The sequence below is a fragment of the Cajanus cajan genome, chromosome 6 (genome assembly GCF_000230855.2).
Source record: "Cajanus cajan strain Asha chromosome 6, NIPB_CcT2T_4, whole genome shotgun sequence".
In the NCBI taxonomy this organism is placed as follows: domain Eukaryota; kingdom Viridiplantae; phylum Streptophyta; class Magnoliopsida; order Fabales; family Fabaceae; genus Cajanus; species Cajanus cajan.
This window is the reverse complement of record NC_138522.1, coordinates 478,158-500,646: the sequence shown is the minus strand read 5'-3', so window position 1 is coordinate 500,646 and position 22,489 is coordinate 478,158. Positions and strand designations below refer to the sequence as shown.

Here is a 22,489-nt window from a genome sequence, read left to right as displayed (position 1 = left end):
TTTTATATTATATATATATGATTTTATTATGGTTATCAATTGATTTTATAATGAATTATTTAAATTAATAGATTTTGTAAGATTTTTTAAGTAAAATTTATATATAATTTAATTATTTAACAATTTAACCAAAATTTTTGAATTTTGTTTTGACTTTCTTTTTTCCTTCTATTTTTCTTTCTCTCTCTCCAATCTTATCTGGCATTAAGTTCTTTCTTCTCTCTTGTCTTCTTTTCCATTCTCACTCTTTCTTCTTTTTTATTCTCTATCTTCTTTTTTTATCTATTTCATTTATCTATTATTTTTTCTCTATATATTTTTTTAAAAAATATCTATTAATATTGATATGTAATTTATCAATATTTTTAAATTATTAAATATTTTAAATTATTTTAAATTATTAAGTATTATCTATCATTATTTTTATTATTATTAAAACTTAATTAATACTTATTTTCAGTAAAAGTTAATATTGAAATATCAAAATTTTAAATACATTAAAAATAATTTGTTTAAAGTGAAAATTAAATATTTAAAATTTCATAAATTTAAATTAAATTAAATTATCAAAATAATTAAAATTTTAAACATTTTAACTTTTAAATTTTTTCATTTAAACACAATTTAAGATAATTTTTTAAGTTATTTATAAAATTGGCTAAATTACACTTTTGATCCTTTTATTTTTATCAATTCATAGTTTTGGTCCCTCTATTTTAGAATAGAGATATGTAGTCCCCATATTTTTCAAAATATACATTTTTGTCCTATTGTTAATTTGATATTAATTAATAAATTTTGATGTTGTTTAATGATATGTCATCATTTAAGTAACATGATATTTAATGATATGATATATAAAAATAAACAATTTAAAAAAACATACAGAATTTTTTTTTATCTATTTTAACAAGTGATTAGTATTTATTTTATTAATAAATTTTATTTATATTTTTTAAGTGTTTTTTATCTCAAAATATCACATCCTTTACATATGAATAAACATTAAAACTTAACTATCAATAAATGTTAATTTAATGAGAGAATCATAATTTTATATTTTTAAAATTAAAGAGACTAAATATCTATATTTTTAAATATAAGACCAAAATTACAGATTGACAAAAATAAAATAAATAAAAATGAAATTTAGTCTATAAAATTAGTATGTGAAATGTACATTCGAAAGGGATAAAAATATAAACTTGAGGGGATGTTTGTTTTGAAGTATGTTACTACTTTCCCATAAATCACATTCTTAGGAATATTATCAATGGAATGTTATTCATGGGAATATTTAACAATGTGTTTAGTGAAATTTTAACATTTTTGAGAATATTTTAAAATTTTAAATTAATTGAAAAAAATGAGTTGAAAAGTGGATTAAAATATAATTTCCTACAATTTCATGAGAATACAATTTTTCTATCCTCGGCCATGGGAATCAAAATGAAGTAATAAAGTGAATTATGTTGTACCTACTTTCCTAGGAATAAATTGTACTTGAGAATATTTTTCAAACATTTAAACAAATATGAGTGTACGGTGCCGGATTCCGACCATGGGGTTAACAAGGGACAGGTCGGCAATGGCTAAGCTGACCCTCTATCTAGCAAAGCCTTCTCGCCCTACACGCTCAAGGCTGGAGGGCTAGTGTACCGTCTAGGTAAAAACCCGACAAGTGTACCGTCTAGGTAAAAACCCGACAAGTGTACCGTCTAGGTAAAAACCCGACTAGTGTACCGTCTAGGTAAAAATCCAACTAGTGTACTGTCTAGGTAAAAATCCGACTAGTGTACTGTCTAGGTAAAAATCCGACTAAGTTACCTCTCGTCTAAGTTTCAGTACAGACCTAATCGGTCATAGCCCGACTCGACCTGCTAAGCTCGATTCCTCTCGCCTACAAGGGAACCACTCGGCAATTACCTTACTGGACCCTCGGTATGGGTCCAGTCGGTCGGAATCCGACCAAGCTCGTTCCCATTAACTCGCACCATCATGATAAGAACGGTTAGGGAAATCCCTTGATTCTCGGGGCCCAAGAAGCCCATGAACGATGTACCATAAAACCCAAAACCCTAAAGTTGAGCAGGCAGATTACACTCTTGAATGCTCTGGCTTTGAGGCTTGACCTAGGAAAAAACCCTAGCGCGTCTCTTGGCCGGAACATTTTGGCGCCCACCGTGGGGCTACGGTGAAACTCTTCCTATGCCCCAAGAAACAAAAAAAAAAACCTACACTTTACCATAGCGAGAGGCGGCAACAACAACAACTCGCAACCACCAACCATGGAGGAGATGATGACCATGATCAATGGCATGAAAGAGGAGCGCGACCCAGAGAGAGAGAAGGAGAGGAAGTTTCCCGCACAAAAACAGAGTGGGCTCTGTTTTTCGTCCGTGTAAGGTCTTGCACCATTGGATCGAGCTGATTTTTGGACTATAGGTTCCAGAAATGTGTTTCTTCATTCTGACCGTTCGGATTGTCAATCTGAGGACTGGTTTGTCGAAAAACAGCTCCATATCAGTGGGTGAAAGTGTTCCAGCACAAAACAGAGCTGGTACTGTGTTTTAATCGGTGTGAAGTCGTTCACCGTTGGATCGGCCTGATTTTTGGGCTATAGGTTCAGGAAGTGAGGTTCTTCATTCGGACCGTTCGGATTGTCAATCTGAGGACTGGTTTGTCGAACAACAGCTCCATATCAGTAGGTGAAAGTGTTCCAGCACAAAACAGAGCTGGTACTGTGTTTTAATCGGTGTGAAGTCGTTCACCGTTGGATCGGCCTGATTTTTGGACTATAGGTTCAGGAATTGAGGTTCTTCATTCTGACCGTTCGGATTGTCAATCTGAGGACTGGTTTGTCAAAGAACAGCTTCGTATCAGCAGGTGGAACCGTTTGACGCGAAACAGGATCCTAGTCAACATCTAATGGACTTTCGTGCTCAGATGTCAATTCGTGGAGGAAGCATGGGAGTCTGCTGCGAGGGTGTTATGCTAAAAAGGTTTTTAATGAGGTACCATCAAATAATAAAATCATTATTTTCAAATTGATTCTGACTTGTAGGCAAACTCGTGATTATCGGCAATAGTCCGGCTGAGCGAGTATAAATAACTCGAAGACCAAACTCGTGATTGTCGGCAAAAGTCCGGCGGGGCGAGTATAAATAACTCGAAGAACTCGTGATTGTCGGCAATAGTCTGGCTGGGCGAGTATAAATAACTCGATTGATAAAACTCGTGATTGTCGGCAAAAGTCCGGCTGGGCGAGTATAAATAACTCGAAGAACTCGTGATTGTCGGCAATAGTCCGGCTGGGCGAGTATAAATAACTCGATTGATAAAACTCGTGATTGTCGGCAATAGTGCGGCTGGGCGAGTATAAATAACTCGATTGATAAAACTCGTGATTGTCGGCAAAAGTCCGACTGGGCGAGTATAAATAACTCGAAGACAAACTCGTGATTGTCGGCAAAAGTCCGACTGGGCGAGTATAAATAACTCGAAGACAAACTCGTGATTGTCGGCAAAAATCTGACTGGGCGAGTATAAATAACTCGAAGACCAAAAATCGTGATTGATCGGTTCAAATTCGACTGGACGAGCACAAACTCGACACGGCTTTAGACCGATTGTCATTCATCTTGCAACACGGCATCACATGGATCGGAATATGGCCGATGTAACACCCAAATTATTATTATTTTTGTTAATGGCATTTTCGTAATTTTAATAAAGTTATAGGGATATTTTGGGTTTCGGAACGGGCCGTTCCAAAAGTGGAACGGGCCGTTCCAAATGTTGAAAATGTGAGGTTTTTTGTAGTCCCAGAACGGGCCTGGAACGAGCCGTTCTGGTATGGAGAACGGGCCGTTCCGGAAGGAGAACGGGCCGTTCTTCTGAGATTGAGAACGGGCCGTTCTCGTTTCAGAACGGGCCGTTCTGGTTTTTTGGGAACGGGCCGTTTCGATTTTGGAACGGGCCGTTCCAGTTACAAATTTTGCCCAGATTTGAAGGATCCGGAACGGGCCGTTCCGAAATCAGTACGGGCCGTTCCGGGTGCGTCAGATTGCCTATAAATAGGGGCAGGGGGGTGAAATTTTTATACAGAGGAAGAAAGTGAAATTTTAGAGAGAGAAAGAGAAGAGAGAGAGAGAGAGAAAGAAAGAGAAAGAAAGAGAGAGAGAAAGGAAGAGGGAATCCAGAGGAGGAGGCTCTGCCTAAGTTCAGCTCCGCTTATCCAGGTAAGGGGGGGAGTGAGAACCTCGCTCAGGGGTGTAGGGATAATTGTTGGATAGTTGTTTGTCGGATTGGCCCCCAATCCTTTGTCGTTATTCTGTTTAATTTCTATTTACTCTACTTTGCTTTTTTGTTGGAGGTGCCGTTGTTCTGTCTAAATTTCTATTTACTCTACTTTGCTTTTTGTTGAAGGTGCCGTTGTTCTGTCCGATTTTCTATTTATTCTACTTTGTTTTTGTTGAAAGTGCCGTTGTTCTGTCTGATTTTCTATTTACTCTGCCTTGTTCTTTGTTGAAAGTAATAAATGAATATGAAATTAATGTTAATAATAAATGAGTTTTAATATGAATAAGAATGCTCTCTGGATCTCTGTGAATACCTATGCGGACCTTAAGAGGAGTATTGATGACATGACCATGTGAAATATGGACAAATGACATGAGACCTAAGAATTGACTATTGAGACAAACTATGATTATGAGACTATGACAAATGAGGACATGATGTACTAAATGAAATCATGTAAAAAGTTAAATATTGAGTCAATGAGATTATGATGGTATGACATGCATCATATGCATATATTATTCCAGGTGTGCCGCTGAGGCCGCATACCAGTGATGTAACATGCTAACAAGGTGTATCTTAGGGTCACCAGTGATGTAACTTGTAACCAGGTGTACCTTAGGGTCACCAGTGATGTAACCAGGTGTACCTTTGGGTCACCAGTGATGTAACCAGGTGTGCCTTAGGGTCACCAGTGATGATATGTGAAACTTCCTTATGGCGCCACATGCATGCATTTATAAGTCAAGATCATGACATCATTGCATGATAAATGAATATATATGTGATATTGATGATGTATGTGTATTATTTATAAGTGACTTATATTTGTTGTGTGTGTGAGTGCTATCTAGCCTTTATTTCTGCACCTGAAACTGAGTGAGATGTTTCTCACTCCCTTGTTGTTTTTGTATATGTTTAAATTATGTTGCAGGTGATCAGCATCATGAGGATGTTGGTGATGAGGCTTAAAGGCTTCAATTGGGCATGCTCTGATAGGATGTGACATCGGGGCATAGTTATTTTAGTTTAATATGTTATTGTTTTTATAACTTTAGTTTCTCTTCTTTTGTAATTTCTAACGAAGAAATAACGTAGATAACATATATAATTCAAGGAAAATATATGTTAAGAATTGTAATTTGAACGTTCTTGATAAAAGACCAAGATGTACATTTTTGTTATATTTTTTATTATATGATTTGGGAGTATAAATTAATTCCTAACCAGGAGGCACTGCCACCTTTACTGGAGTTAATTTATATTTCCTTTATTATTATTTGTATATATATGATTTCTTGTTTTACACTAAATTGTATTGAAAATCTTAACTTCTTTTCTTTTATAATTTTTACACTGGAGTTATGATTTATGAGTTACGAATGTGAATCTTCTACCTTGTTATATTTGAAATATTTGTCAACTATGAAAGATTTCATTTACCCAAAAAGAAGATAAGAAATATTTTATTGTTACATTTGTTGTATATTAATAACGGGGTAGAGGGTGTCACATTTAGTGGTATCAGAGCAGGTCGATCTAATCGACCGTGAGTTATGAGTTTACTATGCTTATTTGGTTTACTATGTTTATTTGGTACATGAATGATGGACTGAATTGATTGTAAAACTTGTTGGTATGATAGTATGATGATTGATTATGTTTATTGATTGTATTATTTTCTTAGACTATGGCTGGTAGAAATGATCGTGTGATTGCCGATGCTCTTCAAGCATTAGCACAAGCTATGAATAATAACTATAGGACTGAGGTCGCTCCTAACTGGTTGGAGCAATTTCAACGAAATCACCCACCTACCTTTAAAGGAGGATATGACCCAGATGCTGCTATGAATTGGCTAACAGAAATAGAAAAAAAATTTCAATGTTATGGATTGTCCCATCGCTCAGAAGGTGAAGTTGGCCACATTCATGTTGACTGCTGATGCTCATTTTTGGTGGGAAGGAGCACTTCGGAGGATGATTGATGGAGGGGTGCACTTGAATTGGGACAACTTCAAGAAGGTCTTTCTTGAGAAGTATTTCCCGGATGATGTGAGAAGTCGGAAAGAAATGGAATTCCTTGAGCTGAATCAAGGGAACGACACAGTGGCTGTGTATGCTGCCAAATTTGATGCTTTGGTTCGTTATTGCACACACTACCATGGTGAGGGTGGTGAAAGAGCTAAATGCATAAAATTTGTAAATGGTCTGCGTCCTGAAGTGAAAACTGCAATTAACTATCAGGAGATATATCACTTTCCCACTCTGGTCAATAAGTGCAGCATTTATGATCATGACAACCGTGCTCGTGCTGCTTTTTATAAAGGAGTTGGAGGTCCTATCCGTGCTGTGAGTTCTAGTACTTCGGGTAGGAGCAAGCCTTACTCCGCTTCTAATAGATTTCAAGGGAGTAAAGCTGCTGCTAATAAAAGCAAGTTGCTTACTAGAGGATCCACTGTTAGTGCTACTGGAAGTGTTGGAGGGTCTGTGTCCACTCCTTCAGTAAGATGCTGGAAGTGTGGACTTGTTGGTCATAATCAGTCTGAGTGTCGTGACAGGGAAGTTACCTGCTTCAACTGCAATGGTAAAGGTCACATCAGTACCCAATGTCCTGAATCACAAAGAACACGTGTTATGGGATCGGGTTCGCAAACTGAGCGTCCAAAGACTGTGGGGAGAGTATTTGCTCTTAGTGGTGCTGAAGCTTCTCGGTCAGAAAATTTGATACAAGGTACTTGTTTCATAGCTGAGACTCCTTTTGTTGTACTATTTGATTCTGGTGCAACTCATTCCTTTATTTCTGTCTCTTGTGTCCAAAAATTGAATTTGCCTGTGTCTTTGTTAGATTTTGATCTAGTTGTTGAAACCCCTACTAATGGTCCTGTGACTACATCCCTAGTGTGTTTGAAATGTCCTTTGACAGTTTCTGATAAGCAGTTTCTAGTTGACTTAATTTGTTTGCCTCTTAGTCAATTAGATGTAATTCTTGGTATGGATTGGTTATCTTCTCACCATGTCCTTTTAAACTGCTTTGAGAAATCTATTTCCTTTGGTGAATGTAAGAGTACGGAATTTCTTAGTGCTGCTGACATTAAAACTTGTTTAAAAGACAATGAAAAAGTGTACATGATCTTAGCTTCTTTAACACTTGAGACTGATAGTAAGCTAGATGAGATTCCCTTAGTGAGAGAATTTCCAGAAGTATTTCCTAAGGAAGTGTCTAGTTTACCACCTGAGAGAGAGATTGAGTTTAGCATAGACTTAGTACCAGGTACCCCACCTATATCTATAGCACCCTATAGGATGTCCCCTACAGAGTTAGTTGAGCTTAAGAAACAAATAGAGGAATTACAAGGAAAACAATTCATTAGGCCTAGTGTCTCGCCTTGGGGAGCGCCTGTTTTGTTGGTTAAGAAGAAAGATGGGAGCATGAGGTTGTGCGTAGACTATAGGCAACTGAATAAAGTGACCATTAAGAATAAGTATCCTTTGCCTAGGATAGATGACCTTATGGATCAACTAGTTGGAGCTTGTGTGTTCAGTAAGATAGATTTAAGGTCAGGATACCATCAGATTAGAGTGAGAGCTGAGGATGTTCCTAAGACTGCCTTTAGAACCCGCTATGGGCACTATGAGTATTTAGTTATGCCTTTTGGTGTGACTAATGCACCTGGTGTTTTTATGGACTACATGAATAGGATCTTTCACCCTTACTTGGATAGATTTGTAGTGGTCTTCATAGATGATATCCTAGTGTATTCCAAGACTAGGGAGGAGCATGTTCAGCACCTTAGGATCGTTCTTCAAACCCTTAAGGAGAGGCAGTTGTATGCAAAATTGTCAAAATGTGAATTTTGGTTGGATAGTGTGAACTTTCTAGGACATGTGATATCCAAGGGTGGAATAGCTGTAGATTCTGCTAAGGTAGAAGCTGTGTTAGAGTGGAGAACACCTAAATCAGTATTTGAGATTAGGAGTTTTCTAGGACTAGCTGGTTATTACAGAAGGTTTATAGAGAATTTCTCTAGGCTAGCTCTTCCTTTGACTAAGCTGACGAAGAAAGACCAACCTTTTGTGTGGGATTCTAAGTGTGAGGAAAGTTTTCAAGAACTTAAGAGGAGATTAACTAGTGCTCCTGTGTTAGTATTACCTGATCCTAGTAAGACTTTTGAGGTATTTTGTGATGCTTCTAAATTGGGTTTAGGAGGAGTGCTTATGCAGGAGGGTAAGGTAGTAGCCTATGCTTCAAGACAACTTAAAATTCATGAGCAAAACTATCCTACCCATGACCTTGAGTTAGCTGCAATAGTTTTTGTGCTCAAGTTGTGGAGACATTACTTGTTTGGGTCTAGATTTGAGGTTTTTAGTGACCATAAAAGCCTTAAGTACTTGTTTGACCAAAAGGAATTGAATATGAGGCAGAGGAGATGGTTAGAGTTTCTTAAGGATTATGACTTTCAATTAAATTATCACCCTGGCAAGGCTAATGTTGTAGCTGATGCTTTGAGTAGAAAATATTTGAGAATGTCTTCCTTGATGATTAGGGAAATGAAAATGATTGAGGAGTTTAGGGATATGAGCTTAGGGTGTGAGTTGACCTCTAAGAGTATTAAGTTGGGAGCTTTAAGAGTGACTAATAGCTTGATAGATGAGATTAGAGAAGGTCAGAAGATGGATCCTTTCTTATTGAGTCGGGTAGAGAAGTTGAATCAAGCTGTGAAAAGTGAGTTTAGAATTGGAGTGGATGGAGTTTTAAGATTTAAGGATAGGTTGTGCATTCCTAGTGTGCCAGAACTTAAGAGAGCAATCCTGGAAGAAGGTCATAAGAGTATCCTTAGTATCCATCCAGGAGCCACTAAGATGTACCAAGACCTTAAGAAGATGTTTTGGTGGCCTAAGATGAAGAGGGAAGTGGAGGAATTTGTGTATGCTTGCTTAGTATGTCAGAAAGCTAAGGTAGAACACCAAAAACCTTCAGGTTTGATGCAACCTTTAGATGTGCCTGTGTGGAAGTGGGATAGCATCTCTATGGATTTTGTAGTTGGGTTACCTAAGACTGTGAAGAACTTGGATGCTATATGGGTCATTGTGGATAGATTGACTAAGTCTGCCCATTTTATTCCCATTAATATTAGGTACTCTTTGGAGAGGTTAACCAAGTTGTACATCAGTGAGATCGTGAGGTTGCATGGAGTTCCTACTAGTATTGTGTCTGATAGAGATCCTAGGTTCACCTCTAGATTTTGGGAGAGTTTGCATAAGGCTTTAGGCACTAAGCTTAGATTGAGTTCAGCTTACCATCCCCAAACAGATGGCCAAACTGAGAGAACCATACAATCTTTGGAAGACTTGTTGAGGGCTTGCATCTTAGAACGTGGGGGTAGTTGGGATAGTTTCCTACCTTTGATAGAATTTACCTACAATAATAGCTACCATTCTAGTATTGGGATGGCACCATATGAGGCTCTGTATGGTAGGAGATGTAGAACACCTTTATGTTGGGTAGAACCTGGAGAGAATGTCATGTTAGGACCTGAGATAGTTCAACAAACTACTGAACAGGTTAAGATGATCCAAGAGAAGATGAGAGCAACCCAGAGTAGGCAAAAGAGTTATAATGACAAGAGGAGAAAAGACCTTAAGTTTAAAGAAGGTGATCATGTATTCCTTAAAGTCACTCCTTGGACAGGAGTAGGCAGAGCACTGAAATCCCGTAAGCTTACTCCACGTTTCATTGGTCCTTATCAAATTCTTAAAAGAATCGGTGAAGTGACCTATCAAATTGCTTTGCCTCCATCTCTTTCAAATCTCCATAGTGTCTTTCATGTTTCCCAACTCAGAAAGTATGTCCATGATCCTTCCCATATCATTGAGTCTGACAACATTCAGTTGAAGGATAATCTTACTTATGAAACGGTTCCTCTAAGGATTGATGACAAGAGAGTGAAACAACTAAGAGGAAAGGAAATCCCTTTGGTTAAGGTCGTTTGGGGAGGAAATATTGAAGAAAGTGCTACATGGGAATTAGAAAGCAAGATGCGAGAAGCTCATCCATTTCTGTTTTCAGGTAAATTTCGGGGACGAAATTTCTAAAAGGAGGGGAGAATTGTAACACCCAAATTATTATTATTTTTGTTAATGGCATTTTCGTAATTTTAATAAAGTTATAGGGATATTTTGGGTTTCGGAACGGGCCGTTCCAAAAGTGGAACGGGCCGTTCCAAATGTTGAAAATGTGAGGTTTTTGTAGTCCCAGAACGGGCCTGGAACGGGCCGTTCTGGTATGGAGAACGGGCCGTTCCGGAAGGAGAACGGGCCGTTCTTCTGAGATTGAGAACGGGCCGTTCTGGTTTCAGAACGGGCCGTTCTGGTTTTTTGGGAACGGGCCGTTTCGATTTTGGAACGGGCCGTTCCAGTTACAAATTTTGCCCAGATTTGAAGGATCCGGAACGGGCCGTTCCGAAATCAGTACGGGCCGTTCCGGGTGCGTCAGATTGCCTATAAATAGGGGCAGGGGGGTGAAATTTTTATACAGAGGAAGAAAGTGAAATTTTAGAGAGAGAAAGAGAAGAGAGAGAGAGAGAGAGAGAAAGAAAGAGAAAGAAAGAGAGAGAGAAAGGAAGAGGGAATCCAGAGGAGGAGGCTCTGCCTAAGTTCAGCTCCGCTTATCCAGGTAAGGGGGGGGAGTGAGAACCTCGCTCAGGGGTGTAGGGATAATTGTTGGATAGTTGTTTGTCGGATTGGCCCCCAATCCTTTGTCGTTATTCTGTTTAATTTCTATTTACTCTACTTTGCTTTTTTGTTGGAGGTGCCGTTGTTCTGTCTAAATTTCTATTTACTCTACTTTGCTTTTTGTTGAAGGTGCCGTTGTTCTGTCCGATTTTCTATTTATTCTACTTTGTTTTTGTTGAAAGTGCCGTTGTTCTGTCTGATTTTCTATTTACTCTACCTTGTTCTTTGTTGAAAGTAATAAATGAATATGAAATTAATGTTAATAATAAATGAGTTTTAATATGAATAAGAATGCTCTCTGGATCTCTGTGAATACCTATGCGGACCTTAAGAGGAGTATTGATGACATGACCATGTGAAATATGGACAAATGACATGAGACCTAAGAATTGACTATTGAGACAAACTATGATTATGAGACTATGACAAATGAGGACATGATGTACTAAATGAAATCATGTAAAAAGTTAAATATTGAGTCAATGAGATTATGATGGTATGACATGCATCATATGCATATATTATTCCAGGTGTGCCACTGAGGCCGCATACCAGTGATGTAACATGCTAACAAGGTGTATCTTAGGGTCACCAGTGATGTAACTTGTAACCAGGTGTACCTTAGGGTCACCAGTGATGTAACCAGGTGTACCTTTGGGTCACCAGTGATGTAACCAGGTGTGCCTTAGGGTCACCAGTGATGATATGTGAAACTTCCTTATGGCGCCACATGCATGCATTTATAAGTCAAGATCATGACATCATTGCATGATAAATGAATATATATGTGATATTGATGATGTATGTGTATTATTTATAAGTGACTTATATTTGTTGTGTGTGTGAGTGCTATCTAGCCTTTATTTCTGCACCTGAAACTGAGTGAGATGTTTCTCACTCCCTTGTTGTTTTTGTATATGTTTAAATTATGTTGCAGGTGATCAGCATCATGAGGATGTTGGTGATGAGGCTTAAAGGCTTCAATTGGGCATGCTCTGATAGGATGTGACATCGGGGCATAGTTATTTTAGTTTAATATGTTATTGTTTTTATAACTTTAGTTTCTCTTCTTTTGTAATTTCTAACGAAGAAATAATGTAGATAACATATATAATTCAAGGAAAATATATGTTAAGAATTGTAATTTGAACGTTCTTGATAAAAGACCAAGATGTACATTTTTGTTATATTTTTTATTATATGATTTGGGAGTATAAATTAATTCCTAACCAGGAGGCACTGCCACCTTTACTGGAGTTAATTTATATTTCCTTTATTATTATTTGTATATATATGATTTCTTGTTTTACACTAAATTGTATTGAAAATCTTAACTTCTTTTCTTTTATAATTTTTACACTGGAGTTATGATTTATGAGTTACGAATGTGAATCTTCTACCTTGTTATATTTGAAATATTTTTCAACTATGAAAGATTTCATTTACCCAAAAAGAAGATAAGAAATATTTTATTGTTACATTTGTTGTATATTAATAACGGGGTAGAGGGTGTCACAGCCGACCGGCCGTATTAAATTTGGTTCTATACATTATGCGAATCAGACTTTGGCCGACTAAACGTACAAAATTTTTTGAATATTCAGAATTGGAACGACTGGGGTCGTAAGATCTAACGCTTAACTTGGAAAATTTCCACTTCTTTTTTACGATTCGGAATTTTACCGAATGGTTACGCAAATTTCATTCTGACAGAAATTTTGTTTGTTATGCAACTCAGAATTTGGTCGACTCGCTTCGGAATATTTTAATCTTCAACTAGGAAAGTTTCCGTTGGTCTAGTAAATTTCATTTTACAAGGTTTTCAACTCATTATACAAATCGGATTATCACCGACTCATTTAGAAAAATTTTCATGACTTATGCTAAAAATTTTCCGTTTGTTTTCGGAGCTTAGGCGATTTGTTTGGTCAAATTTTCTTTCCAATTACATAGAATCAGCAATAGGGTGATCCAACCCCGCAAAACTCAAAAAAAAAAAAAAAAAAAAAACATTGTTGAACTCGGCATATGGCCGATTATATTTGGTCATCGAAAGTATTTTTCGTGACTTATGCTAAACGGAATTTAGGTTCTTATCAAACCCCGTGATAACTTAAAATAATAGTGATCCATTTACAAAGGTAATCGGCTTTGAGGCGATCACTATTGTTCAAGAACCCAACATGTAAAAACCGTTTTTGTTACTTAGAATTTTTTGGATCGTAAGTGAAGTCGGGATTTCGGCGGTTACTCATTGAAGCCGGAATCTTGACGACTATTACTTATTGCCCCAATCTTTTAACTTAGAATAATCTTGATGCATGGAGTATGCCAATCGGAATTTACGCGATTATACTCGTTTTAATGGTGATACTTCTAAGCAATGATATTTGTGATTCACTGTTTATGGTTATCAGAATTTCGGAGACTACTTTTGGTTAACTTAGAATTACTATACCTTTTGTTGAGATCGAAATTCTGGCGATTGTTTTGGTTTTAAAACCTCCATATTTCTAGTGTACGGGCTAGGCCGGATTCCGACCATGGGGTTAACAAGGGACAGGTCGGCAATGGCTAAGCCGACCCTCTATCTAGCAAAGCCTTCTCGCCTTACACGCTCAAGGCTGGAGGGCTAGTGTACGGTCTAGGCCAGATTCCGACCATGGGGTTAACAAGGGACAGGTCAGCAATGGCTAAGCCGACCCTCTATCTAGCAAAGCCTTCTCGCCTTACACGCTCAAGGCTGGAGGGCTAGTGTACGGTCTAGGCCGGATTCCGACCATGGGGTTAACAAGGGACAGGTCGGCAATGGCTAAGCCGACCCTCTATCTAGCAAAGCCTTCTCGCCCTACACGCTCAAGGCTGGAGGGCTAGTGTACCGTCTAGGTAAAAACCCGACAAGTGTACCGTCTAGGTAAAAACCCGACAAGTGTACCGTCTAGGTAAAAACCCGACTAGTGTACCGTCTAGGTAAAAATCCAACTAGTGTACTGTCTAGGTAAAAATCCGACTAGTGTACTGTCTAGGTAAAAATCCGACTAAGTTACCTCTCGTCTAAGTTTCAGTACAGACCTAATCGGTCATAGCCCGACTCGACCTGCTAAGCTCGATTCCTCTCGCCTACAAGGGAACCACTCGGCAATTACCTTACTGGACCCTCGGTATGGGTCCAGTCGGTCGGAATCCGACCAAGCTCGTTCCCATTAACTCGCACCATCATGATAAGAACGGTTAGGGAAATCCCTTGATTCTCGGGGCCCAAGAAGCCCATGAACGACGTACCATAAAACCCAAAACCCTAAAGTTGAGCAGGCAGATTACACTCTTGAATGCTCTGGCTTTGAGGCTTGACCTAGGAAAAAACCCTAGCGCGTCTCTTGGCCGGAACAATGAGAATATGACATTCCTAATTCAATATTTTGAGAATGAATTTTTAATCCATGAAATAAACTCACTCCAAGGGGGTGTTTGAAACACAAACTCTTTTTATTTTTCTAAAAATCTTAAAGCAAGAATCCTAATTTCTCATGTTTGATAGTTATTTAAAAAAACTCTTAAAAATATAATTTATCGATAACTATTTTTATCTCAATTTTTCATAAAAAAAATTAATGAAGGGAATGAAAATCTAACTTTCTCGAATTAGGAAAACAGTTTTATGTATATAAAAAGATCACAGTATCCTTTTTAAAACAAGAAGTCGTTATGTTTGTCTCTCTCCTTTTTATTTCTCTTTCTCTCTCATTCTCACTTCCTCTTTCTTTCTCTCTCCTTCTATTTCTTTTTCTCACTCTCTCTCACTCTTATTCTCACCCCCACCGCTCTCCCCATCTTTTCGTCTATTTATCTTTCTCCTTCTCTCTTTGTCACTCTCACTCTCCCACTCCCCCTCCCCCTCTCTTATTTCCTCCCATATCTCTATTTATATGTCTCTCCCTCTTTCTTGTATCTCATTATTTATTGACATTGTCAATTTTATTAAATTCTTTTTTGTTTTTACAATTTAATAGTATTTGTTAGTATTTATTTACTTGTCAAGTGTGTGTGGTTATGAGAGAAAAAAGTTTCACTGTTTAAGTTATACGTAATATTAACTTAAATATAATTAAATTAACATATAAGTGTGTTTTTTATGCACGGACATATATAACTTAAAAATAATTATTTATTTTAATAATTTTACATATAATTTAAAAGGTAAAAAAATAAAAAAAAATATCATCAAACTAGGACAAGACTCAATCTTTTCTTAGCATAAAAATAAAGAATCTACTTAGTTTAACCTAGTGGCTAATGAGTTAGCCCATTAAGACGAGTCAATTTTGATAATTCTATTTTTTAATAAAATCATAAATTTAAACATATTATTCAAATTTAATAATATGAATGAGAAAATATCAATGCATAGAAGTTATATGTAAAAATGTTACCAAGAAGGATAAGAAGTTAGAAATAATTGTTTATTAAAAGATTAAAAAATATTAATTTTTTTTATTCAAATCTTATCATTTTTTATTAATAGTATTATTTATAAAAAAAATTCATATTATCTTTTGAAATCTCATTAATCCTTTAAAATCTTATAAATTTTTATGATATAATTCCTTTAAATTTCATATTATAAAATATTGATTATAAAAGTCTTTCAAAAAAGAGTCTCAAAAGTCATTACATTTTTACCAAGTCTTTTAAAAAATATCTTTAAAACTATTACATTTCTACAAAGTTTTTTAAAACACACAATAGACTTTTTTCATGATAAATATTCTCATGAAATCCCTATGTGATATACCTTCTAAGGAGAAAAAAAAAAGGAGAATTAAAATGAAGAAAAAAATTATACAAAATCTCAAAAAAAATTTATAACATTGTTAGACAAGTGAACTTTTTGCAAATTCTACTAAAAAAAATATCTCACAAAAGTCATCATTCAAAAATTAATTGAAATCAATATGTTTTTTTTAATATCGACAAATTCTTTTTAAGTGATTTTTTTTTAATTTAATATCATCAAATTTTATCTTAATTAAACATTACTGAATCTTAAATTATCATTAAAAATTTTAACTATCTTAACAAGACATTTTTAGAATAAAAAATATTTTAAAATCTTTTAAAATCATAATCTAATACATATTTTTTATGGTGAAATTTACAAGTCATTTACCATTAAACATGATGTTTATTGACCATGGATTTTCTTCTTCTTTATTTCATTGCAAACTAGCATAGATAAAAATAAATTTATTAAAGTTAAATTAATTTGATTATATTTGACGTGGATAACATAGAGGAGAGTTAAAGTATGACTTGATATAATTTTTTAAGAGTTTTTTTATTAGTTTTTCTAATAAAAAATTTCTAAAAAATAGTTCTAAATCATATTCAAATATGTTTTTAGTCTCAAGAAAAATTCGGTCAATTATATAGCAAATCATTTTCATTTTTAACATATTTTTTTTTTAATGTATATATCATCACATTTTTTTTTATCGTATACGCGTAAAATGCATAGTCCAAGTTGCTAAAAAAAAATATAAAAGTTTTAAAAAGTATTTATTAAATTGGAAATTTTGTATTACTTTTTGTGATAATTGAGAAAGTGGATCTGATGCAGCTACTATAGGAAAATGGTATAAAAAAGGATTATTGTTAAATCCGGAAAGTGAATGATGAAGATTGTTTTGCATTAAATAAAATAAAAGCAACAGAGAAAGGTGCGGAGTTAATAATGTAGTTAGAGACAGATGAGTCGCAACTCCCACCCTTGCAATTTGCAAATTCCAATCCACAGTTTGTTTGCATTTTCAAATTATTTTCTTACAACACCGCATTCATTACAATTAGGATAAACATAAACCCATTGTGTTCTCCGATTCCTCCGGCGATCATGGCCGGAACTGGAAAATTCTCCAAAACCTTGTACTTTTGCGCCCTTTTAACGGCTGTTTCCGCCCTCTGCGTCTTCCCGGCGGTGGGCTCGGCGGTGATGCGGTTGCCGTCGGAAGGGCAGAACGTGTGCGGCGGGGCGGCGGCGGGGTCGTGCCCCGTGAAATGCTTTCGGACTGACCCCGTTTGCGGCGTGGACGGCGTGACGTACTGGTGCGGGTGCAGCGAAGCGGCGTGCGCGGGCGCACAGGTTGCGAAGTTGGGGTTCTGCGAAGTGGGAAATGGCGGTTCCGTCCCTCTGTCTGGTCAGGCGCTGCTTCTGGTGCATATCGTTTGGCTCATCGTCCTTGGATTCTCTGTCTTCTTTGGTCTTTTCTAATCTCTACATCTCTCTCTCCATCTAACATACAAATTACAATACACACACTATAATACATACATACATACCCCTATGTACCATTCTTTAAGTCCCTGTATAGTAGCGTGCGTGTTTTTGGAATGACAAGATTCTTATGGTTTGGTGGACCACTTTCCAGAATCCACACAATACTTTTGTTAATTGTTACCATACATGATTCATGTTTTGTGACCATCAATTTCCGTTTCTTAGCCCAAGTTATAGCTTCATTGTCTTTAGTCCTTCTGTCACAATAATTATACGCGTTTCTATTTTCTATGTTACGTCTATTTCTTATCTCACTGTCACTGCCGCACTCGTTTAGCCTCTCAGAGAGATGTTGGAGAGAATAATGTGAGAACATTAGAAAAGTGACAAAAATAATCTCGGTATATCATTTTGTTTATTTTCATTTCTATTTTTTTAAAATTTAATTTAATTTATTAATTAACTTGACTTGACATTCAATATTTAATATACAAAAACAAAAGTTACGTTTAGCAAGAGTGTTCATTACAATTTGTTCAGCAATTGTTATGTTCTTAAATTTTATTTGAGTTTTGTTCATTAACCGAAGTTGTACACTAATTTATTTCGAGAATCGAGAGTGAATATTACTAAATTATACTTTAATTATCTATGTTTTTTTTTAAATTACACTTAATATTTTTTTTTACTTGACTTACATTAAAATCTCTTAAAAATTAAAAAGATATTGTTTTCTTAGAATTCTCTTTCTTTCGATGTGACCCCTTAAAAGTTGAAAAATATTATATTTATATTTTTTGACTTCTTTCTTTCATTAAGTCTTCCTCAAACTTCATTATCACTTCATTTTCCTCTTCCTCTTTCTCTCCCTCTAACAACTTGTTCTATAAAATAAAAAATAAAACAAAAACTTAAATATAAAAAGTTGGCATACATGTATACTCTAAGATAAGACATTTTTATTACTTTATGAATAAAACATTTTTTTGAATTAGGGACTTCAAATCTCACCTTTTAACCTCCTAATCCTATTATCTGCACAAGATGCTTTGTTTTTTTAGATAATCTATCTTTTCATTAAAATTCAGAACATCCAAAGGTGCACAACAAGCGTAAATAGGGTTGCACAATGAAAAAGAATCATATTGGAAAGAGACAAAAGGAAAAAAAATATTTAAAACAAGTATAAAACTAATACTACAGAGGAGGCAATCCAAAATTACAGTAGAACTTAGTGTAATCATATTGTTTTTGGGTATGACACTTGTCACATGGTTTCGAGTGATCTTAACACATATGCATTGTGGATTTCCTATTATTTCCATAGTAAAGATTTGAAAGTCACCGATCATTCTTTTCTTGGGTCTAGGCTAGAAGCAAACATGGCCAAGACTTTGAGAGTTTAAAGTAGTTGGTGTATGAGTAAGGTGGTAGAGGCGGAGGAGGAGGAGGAGCAGGTGATGATGGAGCTTAAGAAAGACTCAATGAAAGAAGAAAAAGCTAGAGGATGTGAATAAACATCTTTACAATTTTTAAGAGGTTTCACCAAAGGAAGGAAAATTCAAGAGTGCGAGTGTAACATTTTTCAACTTTTAAAGGATCTTACTGCAAGTCCTAATAATAGAAGGGTATTAAGTACAATCTCAAGAAAATAAAAGAGATGTGAGTGTAATTTACTTTTTTATTTTTTATTTATTTATATAGCGATGAATTAAAAAGAGTGCCTTGTGCTTGTACTACATAACTACGAGTTGTACATATAATATATCCCACAAGCTTTTACACAAATTTATTTTTAAAAAAGCTATATATAATATAATGAAATTGTTATACTCACAAGGGTTTCCTATTCATAATTATTTGTTTAATAATTTTCTTTGTATTTAATTCTTAAGGTTCCCCTAGAGTTGTCATAGTGGGTTTTCGACCCGTGAACCAACCCAGTCCACCATAAAAATAAGTTGGTCTAAGCCAAAAAAATTAAGAAATTTATAATTGGTCATAAAACTCAACCCGAGTTGCTTTTGATCTCACCCATTTGGGTTCAACCTACGAAGGGTCGGGTTGTCCACTTACACCTCTAATCAATCAAATTAGCTTGTCATGTATATATTATTTTAATAAGATAATTTTGATCCGCTTATTAATTTGATCCTCTTATTAATTTGATATTTGTTGATCGTTAAATTTTGATATTATTTGATAATTTATCATTGCTTAAATAATGTGATATTTAACGACATGACATATAATGATAAAAACTAAAAATAACATAAAAAAGATATTTATTTGTATCTATTTTTACGATGATTGATATTTATTTTATTAATAACAATATTATTTATATATTTTTATTTATAAATGTCATGTTACAAAATGTCATATCACTTAAGTATAAATAAATGTTAAAACTTAATAATTAATAAATGTAAATTTGATTGGGGACTAAAATTTTATATTTTTAAAATTAAAAAAATTGAACGTCTTTATTTTAAAATAGAAAGATGATGATAACATAAGGACCAAAAGTGTAATGTAGGCAGTTGGTATCTCATCTATTTATATATTTAAAAATCAAATAAAACTGAATTACATTATTATAAAATTTCCAAATAATAAAAAAAGAATTGGGGTTACTGATCCATTTACATTTTGGTAAAGTTACTTACTGTAGTGTATAGAGAAGATGTGATACACATTGAGTAAGAGGCCTGGGCCTGGCCCTGGCCCATTTACATATTTTATAATGTAAGACTCAAACCTTTAAAAAGCGAAATTAGGGTTTTGGGAGTTCCATTGTTCTGGTAGAGTCGCAGAGGCGTTAGGGTTGTAAGGTCGAGTCGCAACAATGAAGACCATTCTCTCCTCCGAAACCATGAACATCCCCGACGGCGTCAGCATCAAGGTTCACGCCAAGGTCATCGAGGTCGAGGGTCCCCGCGGAAAGCTCGTTCGAGACTTCAAGCATTTGAACCTCGATTTCGATCTCATCACCGACGAGAACGGAAAGAGGAAGCTTAAGATCGACGCCTGGTTCGGCTCCCGGAAAACCTCCGCCGCCATCCGCACCGCCCTCAGCCACGTCGAGAATCTCATCACTGGCGTCACCAAGGGCTACCGCTACAAGATGAGGTTCGTCTACGCTCACTTTCCCATCAACGCTAGCATCACCAACAACAACAAGTCCATCGAGATCCGAAACTTCCTTGGCGAGAAAAAGGTTTTTTTTATTTATAATTAATTTAATTTAATTGTAGGAAAATATTTTTGCGGATTTTGTTTAGTGTTTTATTTGGTTATTTGTATTATTAGGTTAGGAAGGTGGACATGCTTGAGGGCGTATCCGTTATTCGATCTGAGAAGGTGAAAGATGAATTAGTTTTGGATGGAAACGACATTGAACTTGTGTCAAGGTCTTGTGCTCTTATTAACCAGGTACCAACGTTTTTTCTCTCTGCTTATGCCCTCACCCAATCTTTTCCCAGTTTTGTTTTTTTTTGCTTTGTGTTTAATTGTTTATTTGTTTGGTACAGAAATGCCATGTGAAAAACAAGGACATTAGGAAGTTTCTGGATGGTATTTATGTGAGCGAGAAGGGCACGATTTTGGTGGATGAGTAGATGGTGAAGACCTGGGTATGGTTTTTTAGTTTGCTGTTTAGTGGTATTTGGAGACCCTTAGAGATTGGATTTTTCAGTTTTGCGCTGTCAAACTTTAATATTTTGGAATATTTTATTTGGAATTCTTACTTTTATACGCCTTGGTCTGGAATGTTTAAATGAACTAGTAATCTATCTTGCATTGCTGTCTCATGTCAATTTGTTTGTCAATGACTATTTTGCTAATTTCATGTTTTGTGTTGTGTGGTTAATTATTCAAAATCTATTAAATTAATAGTTGATTAAAATAGGGCAATAAATACTTAATTCAAGTACATGATTGAATGTGGTTAATATTTAGTCACAACTAAAAATTCAATCATTGTATACGGGGATTTGAGGTGATAACAATTTGTTCCTTTTTCAACTCCATTGGGATGATAAAGATTTTTTCTTTTTTGAGTTTCCTTTATGATATATATATATTTTCATTCTCCACAATATTATGAACACGAGAAATTCCCATTTTATTCTTTCCCTCGTAGTTTTAGTAGAACTGAATTCATTATCCAGTTTAATACTGTTTTTGTCATTTGCTTTGAGTTTTAGTTTAGGGTTGTAAATTTCATAAATTGCACCCGATAATTTTGAATTTTTTCACGACCATTGTTTCATTATATGTCAGTATGGTATATATATTGCTCTCAACCTTCTACCTATCACACGGCAATACCCGGTTGTTTTAGCTAGTGGGAATTCTATTGATGTACGAAGCACATTATATTCTCTCTCATATCTGCTTTGACAATAATCCACTCTCAGATCCATACAAATATTAAGCAGGTTGGCTAGATGCAGAAACAGAAAACTTTATTTTAAACTAACCCTTCTTTTAAGCCTCCAACCAAAATGCATGTGGTTATAATGCCCTCGCCTAAGTAAGTTTTCCATATTTTTGAACTAGTCGTGGAAGGCTGGGGCCTGCCATACTCAACGGTTCATGTGGCCTGTGGAGACTAATTATATGTGCAACAAAATTTTATCCAATATTCCGAGGTTGCAAAAATTAGCCAAGTGTATTTTTAGTGTTTCTGATGTTTAGTGTGCCCATTAGTATGTCCTTTTGTACTTGGAATGGCTATATATTCGTCAGATTCATAAAACGTTATTGGAGCTTCATTTCCATCGGCATGAAGGATTTATTAATATAAAGCAAGGCCTAGAATTGTCCCCCGATATGGGTCGTTGTAATAGTATTAGAAGGTCATCCTTGCATGGAATCTGTATGCGTTGTGCTGAATTGATAGAAGGAATCAAGTGAGGTCAAGCCGCATTTAATAAAATGTATTCACCGGCTACAGTGTAGGCATTTTTCTTTTCACTTTTTTCAATCACATTGAAACTTGTCCAAGAGGTTGTAGTTCAGGATCATTCAAATATTAAAACCAGAAAAAAAAAACAAACGACGAACTAAGGCAAAGTATCTTCCCTAACTACATGTAATGCAAAGGGTGAGAGATGGCACCACCTTACATTACTTTCATTAATCCTAGTACAGTATTACTCCATTTCCAAGGCGT

General features: G+C 35.5%; 3 protein-coding genes across 3 annotated transcripts; all 3 read left to right on the top strand.

Moving 5' to 3' along the window:
* Positions 1-6,037: 6,037 nt before the first annotated feature.
* LOC114915821 (uncharacterized) lies at positions 6,038-12,324 on the top strand. Its single transcript, XM_083076435.1, has 2 exons — positions 6,038-7,035; positions 11,974-12,324. The coding sequence occupies exons 1-2, from the start codon at positions 6,192-6,194 to the stop codon at positions 12,009-12,011; spliced, it is 882 nt and encodes a 293-aa protein (XP_082932561.1). The 5' UTR covers positions 6,038-6,191; the 3' UTR covers positions 12,012-12,324.
* Positions 12,325-16,710: 4,386 nt separating this feature from the next.
* LOC109797866 (uncharacterized) lies at positions 16,711-18,969 on the top strand. The gene has a single exon (XM_020358017.3). The coding sequence runs from the start codon at positions 16,927-16,929 to the stop codon at positions 17,302-17,304; it is 378 nt and encodes a 125-aa protein (XP_020213606.1). The 5' UTR covers positions 16,711-16,926; the 3' UTR covers positions 17,305-18,969.
* Positions 18,970-20,092: 1,123 nt separating this feature from the next.
* Positions 20,093-21,128, top strand: LOC109797266 (large ribosomal subunit protein uL6). Its single transcript, XM_020357249.3, has 3 exons — positions 20,093-20,530; positions 20,623-20,745; positions 20,844-21,128. Exons 1-3 carry the CDS (start codon positions 20,159-20,161, stop codon positions 20,928-20,930), a joined length of 582 nt encoding a protein of 193 aa, XP_020212838.1. The 5' UTR covers positions 20,093-20,158; the 3' UTR covers positions 20,931-21,128.
* Positions 21,129-22,489: the final 1,361 nt, after the last annotated feature.